This window comes from Chrysemys picta, chromosome 4, assembly GCF_011386835.1.
Source record: "Chrysemys picta bellii isolate R12L10 chromosome 4, ASM1138683v2, whole genome shotgun sequence".
Lineage (NCBI taxonomy): Eukaryota > Metazoa > Chordata > Testudines > Emydidae > Chrysemys > Chrysemys picta.
In genome coordinates, this window is record NC_088794.1 from 89525538 (window position 1) to 89551255 (window position 25718).

The 25718-nt window shown below is 39.9% G+C and overlaps 1 protein-coding gene across 8 annotated transcripts in view; it reads left to right on the forward strand.

Moving 5' to 3' along the window:
- The window catches only part of PCNX1 (pecanex 1), a 130072-nt gene that overhangs the window by 63111 nt on the left and 41243 nt on the right, over positions 1–25718 (forward strand). For 6 of the 8 annotated variants that reach the window (XM_042849372.2, XM_005309364.5, XM_042849369.2 and 3 more), the window contains 12 exons: positions 635–725; positions 4368–4425; positions 6653–6870; positions 8476–8629; positions 12212–12244; positions 13162–13333; positions 15201–15311; positions 17917–18008; positions 19769–19878; positions 20686–20791; positions 22530–22622; positions 24752–24902. In XM_042849372.2, the coding sequence (XP_042705306.1) occupies positions 635–725; positions 4368–4425; positions 6653–6870; positions 8476–8629; positions 12212–12244; positions 13162–13333; positions 15201–15311; positions 17917–18008; positions 19769–19878; positions 20686–20791; positions 22530–22622; positions 24752–24902 (1389 nt within the window). The remainder of the gene's footprint in view (positions 1–634; positions 726–4367; positions 4426–6652; positions 6871–8475; positions 8630–12211; positions 12245–13161; positions 13334–15200; positions 15312–17916; positions 18009–19768; positions 19879–20685; positions 20792–22529; positions 22623–24751; positions 24903–25718) is intronic. The other 2 variants (XM_042849371.2, XM_042849370.2) reach the window with 2 other exon arrangements.

The window sequence follows — 25718 nt, forward strand, 5'->3', positions numbered from 1 at the left end:
CATGGACACAAGTATAACTGACAAAACACTTATGCTCTCTATAGAATTTTATTTTTCTTTTCAAGCAGAAATCTGGCTTTAAAAGCCTCTTAATTTTGCCACCTGTGGGATTTCTGCCTTAGTTAAATGTCATGGTTGCCAATTGCTAATGGTGGACGATTGAGTAGACTGTTGTAACAGCCACATGGCTCAAAGCGTACAGTAGTGTATTTTCTATGAAACCCAACTAATGCAATTTCCCATTTCAAGTAGCTTGTCTACATATTCACTGAAAGGCTACCACTGTATTTCTGTTGGGTTAATTCACTGTTGTTTCCCTGTATCTCCAATATTGTTTATTATCCTGACAAGCGTAATTGATAATGAATTGCAGTTGTGTCTAAAACATATATCATGTAAATTGGCATGAGAGACAAAACTTTGGTATTAGAGGAGAATGTTAAGCAATCTAAGCTTTTGCTACCCCTTCCGGATATTTTGTTAACCCATTATGCTAGTCACATTTTACGTGATGACTTATTTGTTTTGAGATCTACATTTATAGCAATCCATTAAAATGTTACTCTTTAGAAATCAGCACTGCTGGGATGAAGCAGTATTGAATATTGATCTTTCTTGACCTTTTCTTTAATAGGTAAGTTTAGTTCTACACTCTACGAGACGGGAGGCTGTGACATGTCACTTGTGAACTTTGAGCCAGCTGCAAGAAGATCATCCAACATCTGGTGTGTGTGAAGGCCAGTCAGAAGTCTTCTTATCTTATCTGCAGTATAGTTACAAGCATTTAATTTCAGCTATAGAAGACCTTGAAGTATAAAAAATTTAATCCTGGGTCTCTCTTTACTATTGTGAAATCTGAACAAGTTTAGCAGAAAACAGCATTAAAGTAACAAATATTTTGGAAAATTATTGCTATTCCAAATAATAGTAAATGTGTTCACTCAAGGATTGACAAATGCACTTCCATACAGTCTGTAGAAAACTTTTTTTTTTCCCTTGGGGAACTTACTATCAGTTTCTGCAGAGCATATGATGATAAATAAAATTTAGCAATTAGGGCTGCAAAATGAACTTCCAATTGTGAAGCAAATGTAAATCGATAGTACTGTGTTCTTGAGTGTGCAGATAGACCGAAACCGTGTAGAGAAGTGTAACATGCCTGCCTGCAAACATAGCCTGAAAAGCAGGCTAGGCACTGGGAAGTTTTCCTGGTGCTAGAAGAACTCTAAGTCTCCCACTTAAGTGCAGCAGAATTGCTCTGGGCCTACTACTCCACCATCAGGATTGAAGTAATCTCCATCACTTGTGCCCATGGGCGAACAATCAGGGGCGGCTCTATGTATTTTGCCGTCCCAAGCACGGCACTGAGGCAGGCTTCGGCGGCATGCCTGTGGGAGGTCCGCCGGTCCCATGCCTTTGGCGTACCCGCCGCTGAAGCCGCGGGACCGGCGGACCTCCCACAGGCATGCCGCCGAAGCCTGCCTCAGTGCCGCTCTCATAGTGACTGGCAGGCCGCCCCCCGCCGCTTGCCATCCCAGGCACGCGCTTGTTGTGCTGGTGCCTGGAGCCGTCCCTGCAAACAACTGTTGGATCCATGTAGCCATGGATCAAGAGACACCACTCCAAATCCCTGCTGTGCAACAGTACGCAGGGACCTCCTATGGAGTTGACCTTGGACACAAACTTGTGTATTCCTTGCATGGGCCTGCCAGATCTTGCCCCTATGCAGTGTACATTTTAATAGCAGTGGTCTTGTTAAGAGGGCCCTACAAAGCTGTAGAGAAAGCAGTGGGATTCGCACCCAAGAGCAGTTATGAACTGGCCCAATCTAACTGAGGTATTAACTTTCAACCTTCTCATTTCTGTGGGTAGTTGTAATTTTGAGAGGTACAATTAGTCTAGCTTTTGGGAGACTTTAAGCACTTACCTCCTAGCTGCACCAAAATCTCCATACACTGAATGCATTGGCATAGTGTAGAACAGGGGTTGGCAACCTTTCAGAAGTGGTGTGCTGAGTCTTCATTTATTCACTCTAATTTAAGGTTTCGCGTGCCAGTAATACATTTTAACGTTTTTTAGAAGGTCTCTTTCTATAAGTCTCTAATATATAACTAAACTATGGTTGTATGTCAAGTAAATAAGGTTTTTAAAATGTTTAAGAAGCTTCATTTAAAATTAAATTAAAATGCAGAGCTCCCCGGACCGGTGGCCAGGACCCAGGCAGTGTGAGTGCCACTGAAAATCAGCTCATGTACCGCCTTTGGCACGCATGCCATAGGTTGCCTACCCCTGGTGTAGAATAAGTCTTCTTACTATAGAGTTATGGGATGAATTGTCCAGAGTTGCTTTCACTTTTTTTTTTTTTTTTTTTTTTTTTTTTTTTTTTTTTTTTGGCCAGCTTCTCTGTGCAGGAACACATACACTAGAAGCTTCATTCTGTACTTATGGTAATTACTGAATTTTGCAGTTTTATAAAAAGCAAAATGAAAACTGATTCTACAGCCTACAAATGTAGGATAGCCTCACTGAGCTGAAGGAATTGAGGCTGGTGAACAAATGCAGATAGGTGAGGCTTGTTGAGTAATGAGTGGTTGGGCACTTGGAGGAACAACACCACTATGGCCCAATTATAAATGACTCAGTCCTGTTCAGAATGCTATTAAATCCAAAGGGAGGGTGCAGGAGGTGTTGTTTTTTCCTTCCCACCCTTCGCCTGCAGGGAGTACACAACTAGCTATATTGGCCATTGCTTGCCAGAGCAGTGGAATCTCATTGGCCTGAACTTGCAGTCAACTGCAAACCCAAAAATCCACATACAGAGTGCCTTAACTAAACTGGCCTTTGGTAAATTCTTCTAATTGACAGTAGAACTTTTTCAGCAGGCTTTTTTGCATGTGTGCTTTGCCATGTTTTCCAATCTAAAGTGTAACTTGTCTATGGCTTTTGGGTGTGGGCTTTAAAATTAACTGAAAAAGTCCTGCAGAATGACTTAATCTTCATTTTAAACTAAAGACTACAACTTATTTCACATTGTCAAGTATCAGAGGGGTAGCCGTGTTAGTCTGAATCTGTAAAAAGCAACAGAGGGTCCTGTGGCACCTTTAAGACTAACAGAAGTATTGGGAGCATAAGCTTTCGTGGGTAAGAACCTCATTTCTTCAGATGCAAGGGAAGAAGAATCTTGCATCTGAAGAAGTGAGGTTCTTACCCACGAAAGCTTATGCTCCCAATACTTCTGTTAGTCTTAAAGGTGCCACAGGACCCTCTGTTGCTTATTTCACATTGCTTACTCTTACAATGAGGACCATGGTCTAATGGTCAGAAACAGCATATGATAGGGGCCGGCACAAACTAGAAAAAAATCTGGGTAGCTACACTTCTGCTTACTCTGTTAAAACACCCTCTGAATTTTGATAAAATGCAAAATTAAGATACCTTGTATCTGAGTGAGAGGGGAAAAAAGGAAATGTGTTTAAACTTGGTGTAATTCTGACATCATGTTGCATACTACATTTACATGAAATTAATTGTCCAAGTTCTTGCTATAAATTTAACATTGCTGTGAGAAGCAAGGGTTTAATATTGGAATCCATTAAAAGCAATCTGGCCTAAAATGAGTGCAAATGGTGGGATAACTTTGTTTGAACTTCTAACTAGAGATTGAGGGTAATATTTTAAAAAATGCCTACATTACATTTTTCAACCGTGTTTTAGTTTTTATAGAAGTGACTTTCAATGAAGGTTAGACTCCTATGTTGCTTAATTTTACCCTAACTATATAACAATCCTCAACAATGTTGAGGTGCAGGAGAAATGGGAGAGAGAGAGATGGAGGTAGGAGCAGAAGTCCACCAGATTCTCTTACCTTGTGAGCCCAAAGGAGAAATACTCAGTTTTTCATTAAGGCATGACTAGTGCTCATCTTCTGAGGGCTAACTAGTTTAAAAAAGGGTTCACTCAGGCAACAGGAAATGAGATGATTCCTTCTGTGTCAAGAACTGCTAGCCAACCCAGGGATCTGTGACAAGGTGTAGTTTATATGGTAGAGGTGAGGAAGAAGAGAGCGTCTTTGTTGTTGTGATTGTAGCAGATACTGTCACATATGAGCTCTTTGCCATTCAATATATGGGTAAGATTTGTTGTCACTCTTGGTTGACATGTAAGAAGCATCTTAAAATGCAAATACTTATTTGTTTAAAATATGTTAGTGTGAAGTCTAAGAAATTACAAAAAGGAACGAAGGTACTTACACTAAAAGTTTGGTCTTGCATTGGGGGAAAATAAAACTTCAGGCATTTTAATACACTGGAGTGGCTTGTTGAAGTCAAATGTAACATTAATTTAAAGTATTTTCTCTGTTCCTATAGTGACACGGACTCTCATGTATCAAGTTCTACCTCAGTTCGCTTTTATCCACATGATCTAGTAAGTTGTTTTTTTAATTGTTTGTATGATAAAGCAACCTTGTGCCTATTTGCATGCACATTTTTAGAGCACTGATCCACCTTACCTTGTTCTACCAGTTTTAAAAAAGCAACTTTTTTGACTTGGAAGGAGCTCATATTCAGTATTGCAGTGCCTTCAAACATATATACATGCAAATTTTAAAGCTAAATTCATCTACAAGCATAACTACATGAGTAATCTACACCTTTTAAAATTGAACAAAGACTATAATATGATCTTCAATTTGTATAATTTGATCATAAAACATGTTGGAATTAGGGGTTCTTCTGACAATTGTCATAAAGCTGACCAAAAGATTGATGCATGTACTCAGATAGAGCCCCATTTCTATGCACCTCTAAGATCTGTAGGACACAGGAGGTGTGAATTTCTATTCTGCAGTCCTCAGAACCAATCATTACTCTCCTATCAAGGTATACACCCTGCCACCAGGATCTAATGCGCAGAGGTTAGAACGTGTGAAGTGAGACACTTAAGTAAAGCCAAAGGCCCACACCAAATCACTGAACGGACAGTACCTGTGCAAAAAATTCTGCAGTTCCCAGTATTCTTGTGACACACAGATCTCTGATATTACTGTCAACTCCAAACTAACCTGTGTTGTACTTCCTTCAGCGTTCTACCATTCCCATACCATTCAATCCGCAAATAATCAGTGTTCTGATGATCCACACAACTTATGGTTGAATGATGAAACTTGTTAAATCACGTAACCAAAACCACAGAAAGGCTGGAATTTTGATGCAGAATAGTGCAGAGCAGAAAGAAGCTTGTTTCTTCCTGGCCCTGCACAGGGTTATGTGATCTCCACAGCTCAATCCTGATGTCTGTTGGAAACACTGTGAGCATCCTTTCAAGGGAGAGCTCCCACTGATTGATGGGTACTACCTGTGTATGCAGCCCCATCCTCTGTTCCCCTTTCTTGTAACTATGCAAATTCAGGAAATTCAGAGAAACTCAAACCTTATGAATACAAATTGACACTTTAAGTCTCTACTTAGCTGCATGGATCATTAAGATGTGACAAATCTTTTGTAGTGACATTGCTTTAAAAGGATTCTGTCAACTTTTAAAAAACGAATTTGAAAAAAATTCAGGTTTCTGGTAGGACTCCATTTTAAATTGTATGGTCTGAATTTTGAAAATTCCTCTTAAAAAAAAAAAGGACAATATAGGAGAACTCTGAAACTGACTATACACACATAGCTGTTGAATGTACAAAGTAACCAAACCGCAAAATAGAACCTTTTATTTTGTTTACAATAATCTTAGATGTAACTATCTAGGTACACAATTTTTAGGCAGGTGTTGTTGGTTTTTGTTGTTGTTGTTCAAATTGACAATGTCTGTCTAATTAAAAAAAAAAAGCTTAAATTAAATGCCAGCTACAACTCCTTATTAAAATAATTTTTACAATCTCTGCAGCATTATACGTAAAGAATAAATGGGATCTCTTTAAAATGTCGCTTGGCCTTTTCACAGTATTTACACATTTGCTCAGGCAGTGTGGTTTGTACTACATACTTTTGTAACACTGCTTCTCACTCTTCAGTCACGTGTATCCTGAGGTATCAATAGTTTTGTGTGTTCTGTGGTGTTACTGAGATTTCAGGGAAGAACTCTGACATTAAATGGCAGGGGAAGGAAGAGTTAGGAAAGCACATGGCCAATCATGAATAATGCTTTGCTAGTGAGAGCAAACCCTATTGTTTAAAACTTAAGTGTATATTAAATACTCTAAGCATAAGTCTGTTCATTGAAACATGAGTATGTTGCTTTGCCTCACAAAATCAACCACCGAGTTGAGCATGGGTTTGCATGCAGCATAGCTGACTACATGAGATGTCAATGTTTAGCCACTTACCTAAAATCAGAATTAGTCTCTCTCTGTGGCAAGTATTACTTTTGCTTGCCTCATTAGTTCACCTCTCTTCAGATTTGGAGTTTCCACGATAAATAGAATAATTAGTTTAGCAGACACTTGCATGCTGCAAAAGTAAGAATGCCAAATTATCTTTGCATGCACCTCTGCTGGTGCCACCCGCATGTTGGTCTATGGGCAGAGAAAATAAGTGGTAATTAGTAAATAGTATTTCAAAACCAAAACTACTTAATCTTCAAAGATGTAGTTAGTAGAAAGTGTAATTATAACTTGAAAGTACTCTTAATACTTTTTTTTTTTTAGCTTTCTCTTCCTCAGATCAGGTTGAACAGGCTGTTAACTATAGATACAGATCTGCTGGAGCACCAAGACATTGACCTAAGCCCTGACCTTCAGGACCGTATGCAATCACAAGAGGAAGCAGCCCAGAAAGTTAAACAATACTATCGCTTTTGGATCCTACCCAAGCTGTGGATTGGCATTAATTTTGATAGGCTAACTCTCTTGGCTTTGTTTGATAGGTGAGATCCTCATGTACTACCAGATTGCAGCTCAGAGGAGCAAAGATTAAGATTTGTATCTAAATTGTGAATAATATATCATATAGTACAAATGGATGTATCCTTGGCAAGACATATAAATTTATTAAGCACTGAAAAAAGAAACCGAACATAATTTAATTGTACTAATATTATGAAAGCTAACTTCTATTTTTTTCCTCCCACCCCCATTAGTGTTAACATGGAAAATTCCAAATTCTTGATTCAAATATAAGATACCTTGTATGGAAACCAGATAGTGACTTCTCTAGGAACTGTTTAAAAACAGAATGAGAAGGATTGCTGTTGCACACTTGGCTGTAAAACAAGATAATTGGCTTGGTACAAGATAACGTTCGCTTCAGAACCATTCCAAATGATGGTTACAAACTGAAATTATGCAAGTATGATTCAAGAGGTGACAGCAATTCCAGAGTGTTATCTTATAGGCAGAAACAGCTAAATCATGTTACTTGGTGTCACCTATTGAAATAAAGTGAGCACAAATCCCTTTTGGCCATGTTCAGTGTATCGAAGTTTAAACAGTAATTTTAAATTTTCCTCAGCGTGATTGTCTGTGCAATAATAACTATGTAAACACCTATTATTTCTGTTAGTCAGCATTACCCTGTAGTTTGCTTAGTCTGAATTGAGTGGCTTAGTGCCACTGAGTGAGAGAGTAATTTCAACTCTTGCACTACACAGTCCTGTTAAATAAATAACCATGTTGCATACAAATAAGATGGCTAAAGTATTTTTTTTTCTTGCCTTCCCTAATGTGATGATGGGCTCCTGAGCATCCTTTATGGAATTCTGAGACAGGCCCTTGTTACAGGCCACCATTCTTCATCTAGCAGAGCATTTAACTACTTTCTGAGGTCATCAAAGCTGCTTCTAAAGGCCCAATTTTTCAAGATGCTGAATGTCTTCAGCCTTCATTGAACTCATGCAGTGGATGTCGAATGAGGGGTGGAGGAGAGAAAGGAAGGGGCAATGGGTCATTTAGTTGTGGTTTGGAAAGCAAGGCAGCCCTGCACTTACCCAGCTGTGGCGGCCCTGGGCCAGAGGGCTGGGCCTCGTTCTTCATCCTGGGCGTTGCAACCTGGTATACGGGGTCGGAGTGCCATTTAGATTTAGCTGGGCCAAATCTGAGTGAGTGGCATTGCAACATGGTGTACTTGGCAAAGCAAGATGTCCAGTCGTGTGGGACAGGAGCTGCTGCTGCTGGGTGAGACCAGGCTCTCCCTCCAGCCCCTTATGAAAATTTGTGTTATACACCACCTATTATCAACTGTAAATATGCTTCAGAAGGTACCATGTGTACATCAAAAGGCTGCTGGGATGGCAATCGTGTCCCCTGCTGCCCCCATTCCCATTTATCTCAATCACTGAACTCATGGTAGCTTCTGCCTAAGCTTTGTTAATAGATATGTATTACAGTTTGCTAATATGTACTATGCAAGAGTTCAGGCCCATTTTGCTACCTGCAGCATATCTTATTTGCTAGACTTCTCTGCTAGCTGTTCTCTGCCAATTTCTTCTAAACCTATCCAGCTTTTTTATATTACTTTTTTTTTCCCCCCACAGGAATCGTGAGATCCTTGAAAATGTGTTAGCTGTCATCCTAGCTATTTTAGTTGCTTTCCTGGGTTCTGTACTCCTTATAGAGGGCTTTTTCAAGGATATCTGGGTCTTCCAGTTTTGCCTGGTAATAGCCAGTTGTCAGTACTCACTACTCAAGGTACCTTAGTTTTTTATCTTCATTTTTAATTACAGTTTTGAACAATAGAAATAAACTGAGGACTTGTGTGACAAACTTTCTTGTTCAAAGGCGTCTGTGAAGGTTGAGTACTTAGGCTACCAAGAACTTTGGAAAGAGAGCTGTATAGAAGTTTGTAAAACAAAAATTTTGGCTTCTGCTAAAGTTTGGAATAAGGCCCCACAAGGTCATTTCATTGGAGTAGCCTTGGGTATATTTGTTAAACAGGAACAATAAAAATCGAAACCTCTCTGCCCATGACATTCCCCTGTGGTCAGGGGAAACAACTGAATTGAAACCCGATTGTTATAAAAAAGGGAGTGATTGGCAATGTGTTCTGTTAGGACCCTGGACCTTTGGAACTCGCTTCCTTCTGGTCTGGTATAGCCTGAGGCCTGGTCCACACTAACCCCCCACTTCGAACTAAGATACGCAACTTCAGCTACGTGAATAACCTTAGTTCGAACTTACCGCAGGAGTACCGGCGTCGACGGCGAGCACTTCCGGGATCGATTTATCTAAACAAGACGCGATAAATCGATCCCAGAAGATCGATTGCTTACCGCCGGACCCGGAGATAAGTATAGACCTACCCTGAGTGTGTTACCCATACAGAGACACAGCAAGGGCCCATCCTTTCTCCCTGGCCCATTGGAGATATGAGTGTTGGTAGAGTTGGGTATTGGTGGTGTGGGGATTATGTGGAGATGTCAGTTTTTATTTTTTTATTTGATTTGAGGAGTCTGTCGTATTTTTAAAAGATTGGCAACGAAGGTCAGAACATTGAAGGACACTTTTATTGTAATTTATTTTATTTTAGAAAAAGGAATATCTTTTTCTACTCTATATCATAGCATTTCACCAGATGTCAAATTGCCAAGAAGGTCATTCCAAAATAGAGTTAGGTGAAAAGATTGCTTACATTCTAAGAAGCAAAGGGAGTTTGAGAAAAGAAGAATGGGTCCGAAGTAATTTGGACCTCCTCTAGCATGAGAATTTCTTCTATAAAACTTAGATAATCTGTGTTGTGTTATAAGACTTGTAAAAATGAATCTTCCAGAGTCTCAATCTCTATTTAACTGTCTACTCATGATTCAAAAACTTGCTGTAAGAAGTTAACTGCTTTTGCATGCTAGTCCTTAGTGAAAATGTGTGCAGAGAAGAAGCTTGTCAAAGTTTAATTTCCAAAGTAAAAAGTTACTCAGTGTCAGATTAAGTATCAGAGGGGTAGCCGTGTTAGTCTGGATCTGTAAAAAGCAACAGAGAGTCCTGTGGCACCTTTAAGACTAACAGATGTATTGGAGCATAAGCTTTCGTGGGTGAATGCCCACTTCCTGCATCCGACAAAGTGGGCATTCACCCACGAAAGCTTATGCTCCAATACATCTGTTAGTCTTAAAGGTGCCACAGTGTCAGATTAGTTAGTGTTGGAAGTTCTGTCAGGTCCCCATCAGGTGTTTTAAATTTCACAAGGTATCTAGTAAATATTTACAAAGGTCAGGGGCGGCTCTAGGCACCAGCAAAGCAAGCAGGTGCTTGGGGCAGCCCATTTGCAGGGGTGGCAGGGATCCAGCATGGGAGCTAAGAACCAACAGGGGGCCCTGGGAGCTGTAGTTCCTTGGTTAGCTCCCTGCCTATAGAGCCAGTCCTGGAGCAGGGAAAGAACTACATTTCCCAGCATTCCCTTGGCCACTACCAACAGGAAAGAGGGGGAGGGAGTGAGGAAGCTGAGACCTCATGCTGCAGCCTGCTGTGAATGGAGAGCTGCACTATGAGTAGGGATACGATATTTTAACATTCAAAAAATAGGACACTTCATGGGGAGGGAAGGTAGCCCCACCCTGCTACCATCCACTCCCTCCGACTGCCCCCCACAGAAACTCCAACCCCCCTGCTCCCTGTCCCCTGATCACCCCCCCCAGGACCCCTGCCCCAAGTGCCCCCCAGGACCCCACCCCCTATCTAAGCCCCACTGATCCTTGTCCCCTGATTGCCCCCTCCTGGGATCCCACTCCCTATCTAAGCCTCCCTTCTCCTTGTCCCCAACTGCCCCATCCTGAGATTCCCCCCCCCCCCCCAACTTTCCCCCTAGGACCCTACCCCCTACCTGTTCCCTGACAAACCCCTGGGACTCCCATGCCTATCCAACTGCTGCCTGTCCCCTGACTGCCCCCCCCGAACCCCCGACCCATCTAACCCCCGACCCATCTAACCTCCCCTTCTCCCTGCCCCTGACTGCCCCGCCCCGAACCTCCGCCCCATCCAACCCCCCCTGCTCCCTGTCCCTTGACTGCCCCCCTGGAACCCCCTACCCCTTCTCCAACCCCCCAGCCCCCTTACCGTGCCCCTCAGACCAGCGTGTCTGATCCACTGTAACCTTCTGTAGAAAAAGTAGGATAAAATTGAGCAAGAAATGCTTCCCGGTGGTTATTAGGACTGGAATTGCTATTTTCAACAGCCATTGCCTTTTTGTTTGTTTGTTTAAAAGGAAGACAGTGATATTGCATTGACAAATTCCCCACAGAAAGAAAGAGTGGAACAAAAGAATAATAAAGGCACCTCAACTTTTCCTCGTTTATGTAGGACAGTCTTATAATATGCATCCAGATATCCTCCAATCACACAAGCTGAAAATTGTTCCACTTTACTGCAGTTCTGTAACCAGATGGGAACCAATCCTGTCTGTGTTCTGTGCACATCTAAAATTCCTGCTGAATGACCTGCCCTGGGAGCAAGTTACCAGTGACCCAGGGCTGTGGTGGAAGGAGGGTGCAGGTGGGGGGAGGGGGGAGGAGCGCCCAGGGCTGGGGCGGCAGGAGGTGTGTGTAGGGGGCGATGGGTGTGGGGGGAGAGCCCGGCGGGGGGGGAGAGAGCCCAGGGCTGGAGCAGCAGGGGGGTGCGGGTGGTGGGGGAGAGAGCCCAGGGCTGGAGCGGCAGGGGGGTGCGGCGAGGAGCCCAGGGCTGGGACGGGGGGCAGCCAAAATTTTTTTTGCTTGGGGCGGCAAAAAACCTAGAGCCGGCCCTGACAAAGGTTACAGATTTCTAGTGGCTGAAAGCCCCATGCTGTGTCTCAGATGTAGCACCTGGGCCAAGTAACCCACCATCCGTGTAGTCTCCCTCATACAACCAATGAAATTGTTGCATGCAGATTCGCTGTAGAATCAGGGTGACAGTTGGTTGAGTTTCCTCTATCACAACGGTCGAGGACTCTTGGCATGGCATAGACATGTGCCTTGCTGTTTCTCAGATGTTATTCATAAAGTCAAAATGGCCGAGAACTTAAAAACTGGATAGTAACAGACAGTGAAACCCAGTATGATTGCAACTGGTGATATTCTGAACCAAAAGAGCTCTCAACCATGCTTGAAGCTGTTTCCATTGCTTTACTCTGGTTCAACAGACATTCTAGGTTTCACAGTGATACACAGATGGAGTGACACACCTGGAATCTTACCTATATAATGATCCTGGAATCTTACCTTGAATCAGGGTTACCACCTGGGATAATGTTCTAAAGATAGCAGGCCCCAAAATAATGTTCCTCTCTTTCCATTTTACTTTCAGAGTGTTCAACCAGATTCTTCTTCCCCTCGACATGTAAGTCAATACATATGCCATTTCAGTGCCCTAGTGGGTCCAGCACATCCACCATTAAGGATTAAGTCTCTTTATCTGAGTCCTTAGCATTTGGGGAGAAGTGCCATCTTTGGGAAGAAAGACTTCTATTATTGTACAGGATTGGGAAATTTGAGTATTTAATTCCAATTATAGCTTTCTGTGAGTTGGGCAAGTCACAACCTCTTTGCTGTAGTTTTTCAATCTCTAAAATTGTGACTATTTAACTCTCAGGTGTATTATGAGGACTAGTTATAAAGCACTTTTGAAAATGGAAAGAGTTCAGATTGTTACTGTTGAAGACTGAGAGCAGAACATTTTATTAAGCATGTATTAGATCGGTGTGACAGAAGTTTATTTTACTTGTGACCTAAGCCAGAGGTGAGAAACTATATCAGGCCTCTTAAGGAAACTATGTACAGTATTGTAGGTGGTGATTACTGTATTTTTATTACATATCTAACAGTCTAACTTTTTAGCAATAGCAAAATCTGACCAATAAATACAAAATGTTTCTTAATTTGAGGTATACATCTAATAAAAACAAACACATCTTTCAGTTTTGTTTACAAGAACACTTGGAGCATAGTCTGTTGTTTAAATATCTCAGTAAGGAATGTTGTTTAAAAACCTGATGAAGAATAAAGGTAAATCTGTTCGTCTAGAAAGGCATTGAACATTGGAGCCATAAGTGTCCTTGTCTTTACAGCAATATAAGACAGATTATAAAAACTCCTTGATGTACTTAAATATTCTTTAAGAGATGTTGACAAACTATGGGAGAGGGCTTTTAAGAAAAGGATGGACAAAAATTAAAATTTGTGGTTGTGAATTTATCATTATAAATGTGAAGAGCACATTTCTATCCAGTAATGAAACAAATCTTCTATCATTTTCAGGGTCATAATCGTATCATAGCCTATAGTAGGCCTGTTTATTTCTGTTTGTGTTGCGGTCTTATATGGTTGTTGGATTATGGCAGCAGAAATACATCTACAACAAGGTTCAGGTTGTATGGAGTGGTTTTCACCAACCCGTTGCTGCTGCTGTCCGCCAGGGACTTAGTTATAGGTGAGTTACTTTCTTGTACATGAACATCCAATAACCGGGATATTATATTAACCATCGGTTAGAGTTGGCTATTTCACCACAATGGAGGCATTTTAGGCTTTTATTATCTAAATCTCAGGTCCAGATCTCTGTGTCAGAGTGTTGCAGCACTACATTCTGACCCCAGTTCACTATCCTTTCATTTGAGAGAGCAGCTTTAGGCTTTCTGGTGTCCATAATAGAGCTTTGGAGTGTGAAAATTTTCCCCTCTCAAACCGCTAGGAATTTAAAATAAGTGTATCACTGTTGGTGGTGGTGTGTTTATTATTTGTATTTGTATTACTGTAGGGTGTAGGAGCCCTAGTCATGTACCAGGACCTCATTGTGCTAGGCACTGTGCAAATGTGGAACAAAATATGGTCCCTACCCGAGGGAGCTTACACTCTATAAGACAAGAGGCAGCAGATAGCTACAGACAGACTGGGGAGTACAAGTAAACAATGAGACAATATTGGTCAGCATGATTGGCAATGGTATCTTCTCCAGGCTCTGTCCATCTTTGAGATAGCTTTCAATGTACTTTAACTCTCTCTCTACTGTCTAAAAATCTACTTCTTAATCCTTTCCTTCCAATATTCTGCTCAGGTAGACTTGTCTCAACCCATGCAATTTGTACTTGTTGATAATTGTGCTCATAAAACCCAGTGAACAGTGCATCACCCCTAAATTCTTCTTTTCTTTCTGAACAATTAACACTAATTTATTTCAGATAGAGAAAGTGCCTTCAAAGCAGCTAGTAACAACACTGAGGGCACTGTTTCACAAAATGTTTTGCATTCCACAAAGAACTGTACATTGGTGGCAAACTTAAACTGCTAAGGAGAAGCAAAGAGCACAGATCTGAACCACAAGACCACCAGAATTCGTTCATGCCTGGAGAAGTAAAACTTGTTTGCCAGAGAACACAGACGCAGGGCAAGACAAACCTCAGAGTTGATTGGTTTCAATTGACATGTGCTGGCATCAGACTAATGAGAGCTCAACTAGGACATCTGTTCTCATTTGGCCACCAAGTGGGACTTGTGGACCTGGTTCATAGTCTAAATCCACTCCAAATGTCTGTCAGAGAACAGTGCTACAACAGTTCGATACAGATAGTCTGAACTAAGATGGGAGAGAAGGAGCTTAAGATGTCTCTATTGTGGTGGAAAAGCATATATAACCTATGTGTAATGTCCAATCGAATGGTTGTCCTCCATCTTGGGGGACGGGGAGGGAGGAGACAGGGATGGAGGGAAACTAGAATTAAAGAAACAAACATCTTCTCTTCTTCAATTTGTAAACTTATTTATCAGTTGCAGTGAGGTTCTTCTGATTGTTCAACAAACCTATGGTGGCACAATAAAAGCCAGGGTGAAATTTTGGCCCAGTTGAGTTAAATGTGGCCAGAATTTCCCCCCTGGAGTTCTACAATTGATCTGATGAAAGGCATGAGAGCCTTCATTCTAGTGAGTGAAAAATTTACAAGACTTTATACCTGAAGACCCTCTTCCATGATCTTTACTATGTGAAAATGAAAAGCTTGTGATATAAAAGTCCAGTCATGTTAGACTGGCTCACACAGATTTCACTGGTGATTAAATTGGGAGTCAGCGAAGATGTACTTATCCCTCTGACTGTTGGAATGCTGTGACTAATCTAAGTTGGAGGTGGAAGTTAAAGTGAAGTCTAATATAATTGGAAACTCTTAGAAAGTCCATATAGTATAGCCATAGCAATGTTGGATTGTATCTTGTTTGACTATATCACAGAGTTTAAAGAAACTATGAGGAGTATTGCAGTATATCAGATTTTCCATACTCACTTTTTTCACCTTTCTTTTCCGTAGTATTTACGCTGTGTTTCCCTATCGTATTCTTCATTGGTCTCCTGCCTCAGGTGAATACATTTGTGATGTACCTCTGTGAACAGCTGGATATTCATGTCTTTGGTGGCAACGGTGAGTGCAGCTTTTATGTCAAAGATAGAGGGAAGTATTAGACCAGGCAACTGCTACCATTTTCCAAATCAAATTAATAATGTAATTTAAAAGTCTATTTAGTAACATGATTTCTAGGTCTGGGCTTGAAATACAGAACCTCCTGCAGTCAGTGAAAAGAACCCATACTCATTCACGTAGCACAGTTCTGTAACAAAGAGCAATTCCTTTCACAGTGTAAAATACTTGTGCTTTTACAGTAAGAGACATATATGTCAGAGCTTATTGTTTCAAAAAGTTGCAAAATAACTTGCTGGTAGAAAATTCAGTTCTGGGGCAGGGGAGAAAAGGAAAACTGTTCACTTCCCTTTAAAAACCTACCAAATGTACATCCAATAAGAGACTTGTACTTGGGTGGGGGGCAGAAAAATGGTTCATTCACAGAAGAATATTCCTTCAATTGTTGTGTTTGGTATCTAGATACGATGGTAAAAAGCAGATCATGAATGCCTAAGATATGTAGAACTGTGACATCTTTATAATATCAGAGCGCTTGCAGTTCCCACTTCAAGGCAGGTGAAAGTGTACCTGTATTGAGAACTCCTTATTCCCTCCCCATCTCCTTGTTGTCCTCTACATTACTTAAGGATTGCTTACTGCTTCTCCCTCACTTATCCATCCTAAAGTTTCCCTACTCTTATCCACATCTGACCAGGGCCAAACTTGGTTTTAAATCCATCAACATAGCTACTTAATTAGCTTGTTACGTAACTGTTGAGCACTGCTAAGAGATCTTTTCTTTTCATCTCAGATAAGTTATGCATACTGTACTCTCTTCAGGGCCAGGGAATGCAAAAGAGCAGCCCTGTGCCCAGTACATTTCTTTGACTAATTTTAGTTGTGGCGAGGATGTAAACATCTTCAGTGTACCTGTATCTGTGAGGGTTCATGGGCACAGTTTAAATACAGTAACTCCTCGCTTAAAGTTATAGTTATGTTCTTGAAAAATGCGACTTTAAGCAAAACGATGTTAAGCAAATCCAATTTTCCCATAAGAATTAATGTAAATAGGGGAGGTTAGGTTACACACACACACACACACACACACACACACACACACACACACACACACACACACTATAAGTTTTAAACAATTTAATACTGTACACAGCAATGATGATTGTGAAGCTTGGTTGAGGTGGAAGTCAGAGGGTGGGCTATTTCCGAGGAAATGCCTTACTGCTAAATTATGAAATAGCACTTGGCTGAGCCCTCAAGGGTTAACACATTGTTGTTAATGTAGCCTCACACTCTACAAGGCAGCACAAATGGAGGGCGGGGAGACAGCATGGGAGACAGAGACACACACACAGGTGGGAGAGAGAGATGCTCATTGCCACTCTAAGTACATTGCCTTTTTAAGTAGATCAGCAAGCTCTCTCCATTCTGAGCCCTGTCTTGTGTTCCCCTACTCTATGGAGACGGGGTAAGCGGAGGGGGACACCCTGATATTAGCACCCCTCATCTCCTCCCCTCCCCTGCACAGCAAGCAGAAGGCTCCCAGAAGCAGCTTCAAGGCAGCACATGGCAGTGGGGGGAGGGACAGCTGAACTGCCGGCAACTGATAGCCTGCTGGGCAGCTGCCGCACAGGGAACTTAAGGGAGCCGGTCCACCCTGGTTCAAAGCCCCCACCAGCTAGCTCCAAGGGGCTGCTCTTTCTGCAAGCACTGGACAAAACAGGCGGCTGCCAAACAACGTTATAAGGGAGCATTGCGCAACTTTAAATGAGCAAGTTCTCTAATTGATCAGCAACGAAACAACGTTAACTGGGACGACTTTAAGTGAGGAGTTACTGTATTAGGTATACATTTAAATTAATACCTTTCCTGCAGCATCCTTGTGTTCTCAGATTTCTGAGCAGACACTTTCAGTCATGCAGTGCTCCTGATGCAGTGTTGACTTGCACTTTCACTAGGATTTGAAAATATCTCACTCATCACTTCATTACCAAGCTCCCCTATTGTGTTACCTAATCTCCTTATCCCAAAACATATGTGTTCAATACTAGCTGCCCACCTTAACTTTTTCAGTGATGTGTTTCAAAAACATTTTTTGGCAAGAAATATTCATCAACAAAAACCAAAATGAGAACAGATTATATAAGTTAGTAGTGCTATCAACTATGCAGGGCTCCGAATTTAACCTTCCATAAGAGTATCAAGTGTCAAATTGCCTCCAGCTTCTAAATTTATATTTTGTTTATAAAAGAGAAAATATTCCCTGGTTTATTGCTGAGAATTAAGAAGATTAATCACATAGGTCCAACATAGTGTTAGCTTTCAGCTACTGCGTTTGCTGCAGCAATAGTTAACTATTCCCAAGGCAGTGCTGTTGAATAAATGGTAAACAAAACATGTAAATCATGCTCAAGTTAAAAAAATAACTTGTGTGGGAGAGAGAGACTGTATTTGCAAAGTAGGAATTGTTAGAATTTTTCTAACATCTGAGCAGGTATTGAAGCAATGAAGTGTTGCAATTTTTGTAGTTTTTTGTTCAGTCAACTTTAAAAAGTCTTATGTCTTCAAATTTGTGCAGCTGATCCTTTTCTCCCCCTTTTACTTCCAGCCACTACAAGCCTGCTTGCAGCTCTTTACAGTTTCATCTGTAGTATTGTGGCAGTAGCATTATTGTATGGATTCTGTTATGGTGCCCTGAAGGTGAGCAGTACATTGATAGTATATAAATAAATATTTAGGATTTGATTCTCCTCTGCCTTTCCCTTTTGTCTACTTATTTACATTTGTGAAAAGTGGGTGTAAAGTGTTATCATTCTGATTTGGTAAGGTTTTACACTTACTTTGCCATATGTTTAATTTCATAAGATCATGTAACAATCTAATACGCACTCATGTTCAGTGAAGCTCTCCCCGTTTCCCTTAAATTTATGTTCTGCACAGATTCTTGTGTGGGGCACATTACAGTTGGTCAACTACTTGCACTGTCTTCATGCGTTGGTGTTTTTCCAATTCATCCAAAAGGTTGAATTTGAAAACTCACTCCCGATGATGCAAATTAGAAATAAAATATTTTTACATGCTAATTTTGAAAAGAAAGCAGGGTATAGTTTGCTCTGCTGATGTGGTGAATATCTGTTTATGGGAGAGGGATTGAGAGGCAGCTGACAAGTGCAAGGGAACAAAGAAAAATGTATACTTGCTCAAAGTACAGTTTTACTCTGAAAAACAATTATATAAAAATGACACTCTGACTTCCATGTTTGTGTGTAGTGTGTCATTGATTTCTAGGTCAAATGTGCTCAGTTTACAAGTAAAATGACTTTTTCTAACAGTCAGTCCTGCATGCTCAGCCTGGGCTCTGAGAGTCAACCTAGCTTTTTATTACTTGTGATGATGGAAAGATTTACTAGCCAAATTGTGCCCTCGGTGAACCTATAGATCCGCAATCATTTTCAGTATCTTTGCAGGGGTGTAACTGATTAGATCATAGTAAACAAATCAGTTGATATACAAGATAGAACAAAACTTTGTTAAATCAATCTGATCACTGCAGATCCAGCATAGTAGGAGTAAAAGAATAAATATTTTTTCATCTAAAGTCAGCAAACGTTACAAAAAGATTAGTTCTATTGAGTAAGAAGGTGACACTTTTTTACATAGTCAATTTTCAGAATGGAACTTCAATTTGAATAATTTTTAAGGGATTATGATCATGCGGTATGTGATAATAGTACGTACAGTACATTAAAACTGTTGAACATTTAATTACATGGGTAAATTACATACGACTGTGTGGTACTTGTAAAATAAACTTCAAATAATAAAACTATTGCAGTCTTCTAAAACCAAAATGAGGATTCATTGTGAATTACTTTTGAACCCAAGTGATGCAGCATAGTAAACACACACTAATTTATTATAGCCTTAGATGGAGTTTTACTACCAGGTTTGGGCTGCATTCCCAAGCAATCTGACTCCAAGAAGACCTGGTCCCAGTGTGTCAACAAGTACCACAAGGGAAAGTTGAAACAATTTATTATAGTGTTCATATGGTATTCACCACTTACATAACATTGTTATAGGCAAACTAGAAGCGAATATGTAGATACTTATGAAATAAGCACTAATTATACAAATAAAGTGTATGAACATGGGCATTCTAACCTTATGCTTGATCAGACGGTAGCACTCTTAGGACATGATCATTAAGGTTAGTAGGAGTTTTCCGTTGACTTGAACAGGAGACAGTTCAAGTCTTTATTTAACAGGAATAAAAACTGATTAAAGGCTTTAACTTATAGAAAGTATTGGTGAACATTTTAACAAAATACCTTTATTTTGAAAAGCATATGACTTTTTTCATCTTTCTTTTTTCTTATTACTTTACACGTTTTCTGATTTGTGATACTGATTTTATATATCCTTGTCTTTCTGTTAAAATTTAATTCTTCTGTCCCCAGGATTCTTGGGATGGCCAGCATATTCCAGTCCTCTTCTCAATATTCTGTGGCTTGTTAGTAGCGTTATCCTATCATCTCAGCAGACAAAGTAGTGACCCTTCTGTACTTTTGTAAGTGTCTGACTGTATATCTGTCCTCAAGGCAACTCTCAAAGGAGATACATTGTGATCATTAGTAGAAACCCAGTAGTACCACTGAAACTGATGTTGGTCCAACCCTGTGGAAAACAAAAGGGAGGGATGAGTGATGGTCTGGTACTTAGGATGCTGGCTGGGAATGCTCAAAACCCAGGTACAGTTCCCTATGCTGCCACAACTTCCTTTGTGACATTGGGCAAGTCACTTAATCGCTGTCTGAATTCCCTATGTATGCAATAGGGATAATTATACTTACCTACTTCATAGAGGTGTTGCAAGAATAAATACATGAAAGGTTGTGAGCCACTTAGATACTATTGGTAAAGAGGCCATAAAAATACTTTGAAAAGCTTCTAAACGTGGCCATATCACGCTTTATTACTAGTAGCATATACTAAGAGTTTGGCTGCTTGGTCAATATGGCCCTACAAATTAAAGGAGTGTGGGTTACTCTGTTAGAGCTTTAGTTAATACTAGAATCCTTGGTTGCCTATTTTGCATTTGGACCAACAGACTACTTGGGGGGTGGAGGTGGAAAATCTGAACAGATTTTTATTGAACTTTTCCTTTCAGTAAAAGAGAGATGAGGCAAACAGGCTTACCTTTATATACCTGTTGAGATTTCTAAACTCCTTTAAGTAAGTTGAGTCACAAAAGATAGCAGATCGGGACCGCTTATGTTCTATTAATTTGTAATAGGCCTCTTATTTTGTTACCTCTTCTAAACCCACCCAAATCAATTTATTTATCACAGTGAATTCTTGCTTTGCATCTTTTTAGCTCTTTAGTACAATCAAAAATTTTTCCTAATTCCGAAGACAAAAACCCAGAGGATCCTCTGTCTGAAGTCAAAGATCCTTTACCTGAAAAACTTAGAAATTCAGTGGTAAGTAGGCTGGCTTTTTGTAAAACTCAACCCAGACATATACTGAATCCTGGCCAATAGAGTATGTACTAGTTTAGTGTTGTTAGTTGGAATTTGTTAGCACTATATACTCTGCAGTCCAGGGCTGGGACTTTCAGGGAGTAAGGCATTCAAGTCCCATTGACTTTCATTTGACTTCAAGAATTTTAGTTACTTATATTTAACACGGTGAAAAATAACTCCTTAAGGATTGAGTTAATGCTAATGGGTATTTGAGTCGAAATTTTACATTCAGAAGACCAGTTGCATCTACCTTTAGAATGCATTTCCACTTTGAATATAAAATGCTGAGTCTGTTGCTTCATTGACTATCCGTATTGAAACGACACTGTATCTTTAGCTATACACCCAATTAAAAATGCACAGCCTTGAGAAAAAGTATTACCAGTGCCTTGACAATATAAGCTATCAAAAAAGAGATACAATTAAGAAGGTCAGAACTCCCAAATGATAGAACAGTGAAGGATAATTGATGATGTTCTGTAATTCATGTTCATAATTTAATATGTACCCAAATAAACACCGTGATACCTGGTGTGTGTATGAAGGATCAAGTGGAAAAGAGTGATAGTTGCCAAAAGATGTTAACTCAGTATTTTTGGATAAACAAGAGCTTTGGGCAATCCAGCCCACAAACAGAAACTAAAAACTAAGGAAAGCTGGTGCGTTTTTTTAATGAAGAATGAGTTGCTTCTAGTAACACTGGAGACTTGCTCTGTTGACTTAATTTTATCATCACATTCTTTGGATACCTAGAGTAAATCCACTGTAAATGCTTGTGAAAATAACAGTATCCAGTTGTTATCCTGTTTCACATAAACAAGCGGTAAGTGAGAAACCTAAGAAGCTTAGTCTATTTAATTTATCCAAGAGAAGATTAATTGTGTTCTAAAAGTACCTGCATTGGGAGAAGATTTACTGATAGATAGTATGGGGCTCTTTAATCTAGCAGACAAAGACATAACAAGATCCAATGGTTGCAAATTGAAGTTAGACAAATTCAGAAAAGAAATAATGTATGTGCGGGCGTTATTGTTTTTTTTAAATGCAAGGGTAACGAACAATTGGAAAAATTTACCTAAGAATGTGATGATTTGAAGTCTTTAAAACATGATCACATCTTTCTAAGAGATGCTCTAGCACAGCAAGAAGTTATGGGCTAGATACAGGAATTACTGGGTGAAAATCTTTGGCCTGTGTTATGCAGGAGGACAGACTAGATCAGTGTTTCTTTCTGGCCTTAAAAGCTCTTAATTCAGTTACATACATTGAGGCAATAGGCTCAAACTTTGGAAGAGAAGAATATCCAGAATGAAAGTGTTTTGTCCATTAACTTTTCACCTATGGCAGTGATTAGATGTTTTAAATTAAATCATTTGGGCAAATGCTCTTGATCAAAACCAGATAAGTAAGGGTTATCTTCCATGGACTGGTGCTTGTTGCAGTCTTCTCTTGGGAGTTGGGAAATAAAAATGGTGGGATTTTTGAAAGCACTTATCTAACAGCTGCTGCTGTCAAAATTAGAGAGGAAAGTTCAGTTGACTTCAGTGGAAGCAAATTTAGGTCAGTGCTGAACTCTTTTGACAATAGCTCCCCCATATTCCTTTAACTAACCAAAGAGGTAAGTGGAGGTGACCCTGGGACTGGAAGAAGAGTACCAACATTTGTTCTCTCAAGCTATTTTCTTTTTATTCCATAGAATGAACGGTTACAATCTGACCTGATAGTGTGCCTCGTCATTGGTGTACTCTATTTTGCAATTCATGTCAGTACAGTATTCACAGTTTTGCAGGTAAGTTATTGCATTATGCCTCACAATTTATAAAATACCTGTACTTCCTCTTTTCTTGTAGATGCCTTTTTGCTAATGCTACTATTTAATACTCTTTTATGGTTGTACCCAATGGCCCCATTTGGGCTTGGGGCATGACTTACACTAGGTGCTATTCAGACATACAGTATGACTAATACCTGCCGTGAAGACCTTTTTAAATCTCAATTTTTTTGTGTCCCCAATATTCCTCTCCCTTTTCTTCCCCTCCTCCCCACTCCTACTTCTCTATCTAGGCGCTCCAATTTTTTCGATGAAGTGCCTTTCTTTCGCTCTACCCACCCACAGAAATACTTACAGGCTTATTCTGGAGGAGGGAGAAAGTAAACTGACAAAAAGATTCGAAGGGGTTTCACCTGTTGTGTCCAGTTGTCGCTCCTAGACAGTGTCCATCTCCCATGGGATGGAAGTGGGGGGTAGAGGGATGGTTCCTTGCAGGATATCAAGGGGTCAGGAGACCTTTCCTTACAGTTGCTTTCTAAATTCCACCTATCAGCCTAGCTATCATTAGCATATGCTTCAGAATACCCTTAAATATTTTCAACTTGATGTGACTTAAGGTCACATTGTGCAACAGGATTTGTGTGGGTGAAGGAGTCTGTCTAAGCACATCCAGTGGCGGAATTTGGTATTTACACACCAGGCTAGCTGCCTAAGTAGCTGGAGAAACCTTCTAAAACTGTCTAGTTTGATTACAGTATTGAAAGCAAATGTAACTTTCACACTGAGCAAAGGATCAAATTGCCAGGGCAAATATGATGGGCCAAGTTGCTACACAGATGACATACGCTGGATTTTGGCTACCTGGAAGAATTAGAATGTCTAATTTGTTTGTCCAGCATCACTGTTCCAAGTAATCTGAAGAAAAGAAATGGCATACATTCTGGAAGAATTCCAGTACTCTATTGCTCTCTCTCATTACAAAAATGGAGAGGCTCTTGTTAAGCATTTGTGTCGGTTTATTTTTAAATCTAAACATTTTCAGATGGAGGGTCCTTCTAGTTGAGCAGAGATGACCACGTCCACACTAGTTTTTACTAAGGCAGATGTCCCTTCCAGGGAAAGCCCAAACTCCACCTATCCCTGATGAATGTGGCCTCCATCCCCAAATGGTTACCTGCTGTTGTTAACTAAATAGTTTATTACACTCAGGTTTATTTTAAATGGCCAAAGACATCAGACATTTAAAAATGAGCTTCTAGACAGACCCATATGAAAAGTTTTAAGTTTGTGAATTCACAGCCGTCTTGCTACCCATGAAAATATGATTCATAACCCCAATTTAGCTCAGCAGTAGGCACTGCTGTAATATAAAATGCATACCCATGTCTCTAAATGTCAGAGGGGTAGCTGTGTTAGTCTGTATCCACAAAAACAACGAGGAGTCCGGTGGCACCTTAAAGACTAACAGATTTATTTGGGCATAAGCTTTTGTGGGCTTTTGAAAGCTTATGCCCAAATAAATCTGTTAGTCTTTAAAGTGCCACGGGATTCCTAGTTGTTTTCATGTCTCTAAAGATACTGTGTTCACGTATAGTGAGTGTTGCTGTAAAATTCTTGAACAGCAGTGCGCTCACATACATGGAGGTGATGTTATATTGCTGTATGTAAAGGGTATACTTCAGTAAGAGGGTGCTATTCAACTCTTCTTCAAGAGAAATCTTAAAAATATAATCCAGAATGAGAATCAATCTCTTCTGCACTTGCACCTCCTTTTTATCTAGCAGAAATCCTCCTTCAAGGATAATAATTTTGCCATTTTAGAGATGAAACGCAGAAGAATCAGAACCAACTGTCTATGAAAGAAGATCAGCAATACTATAGAAGAAAAGGTAGCAACCCAGTCTTCAGGGAAGATCAAAAGTAGAATAATCTGTCTATCTTAGAAGTGTTATCCTCTGAGGCAACTCTCATTATTTTACATTCTTACAGTTGACATACTTTCTCATGTTAAAAGGGGAATTGAAGTCCAGACATGCTTTTACAGGCTGATTGATAAAGGTTATAGAAAACGTCAAGTTGTTAACTGATTTGCTTTTTGTTTATAAGACTGAGAACCTATCTTTTGTTCAACTTTGCTTTTTCTTTAGCCTGTCCTTAGCTACATTTTGTATGCGTTGGTGGGCTCAGTAGGATTTTTAACCCATTATGTGCTGCCTCAACTCCGAAAGCAGCTTCCTTGGCACTGTTTCTCTCACTCATTGCTGAAAACCAAGGAATATTATCAATTTGAAGTCCGAAGTAAGTATCAGTAATTTTTTTAAAATTTGCACTAATGGTTGAGCAGTTTATATTAACCATTACTTTAACTTTTTGCTTTACAACTTCTCATTGCTTAAATGTTCCAGGGTCTCTGAGTGACAGTGTTAATTCTTTCCTACCTCAGCATGCCTTGCTTGATCCTGTGGCATTTTATGTATCTTTAGTAAGTAATAATGATGGCGTCACACTAGCAATGCTATTGTTATGATGACCGCAGTTGCACTGAATCCTTTTCAGGATCTTACAAGTGTCGAAAACTTACTCTCTGTGCTGAAACTTCTCTTGCAACATTTTGGCAAACATATATTTTTTCACTGTCTTTTTTTCAATATTTTGGAGGGTTTAAATTGTTTAGATATTTCAGACCCACTTGTATACTTTCAGTTTGCTATGTTGGTCCTTATTAAAAACTAATGCTTTTGGCATGTTTGTAGAAAGTTAGTTTGGAAATAACAGCCAAACATCTGAAAATAGAATAGTACAGTGCGTTATATTTGTTTTAAAGGGTACTAGGTGTGAAACTACACATATATACATGCTTAAACATACATTTATCTGCACTATAAATCTAACAAATGCACCTCCATTTTATTTCTTTCATTAATGAAACTCTTTATGAAACTTGTTTTCTAAGGAACTTTCATTTGAAAAAGGTAGCAAATATACCCCAGTTAACCAAAGAAAATCCTTACAAAAAGTGTTAACATGAGTTTATATTTACATACAGTAGTATCCTTCATGTGAGGATCTTAAAAGCCTTTATAGAGGTGAAAATTATTACACCCATTTATAAGT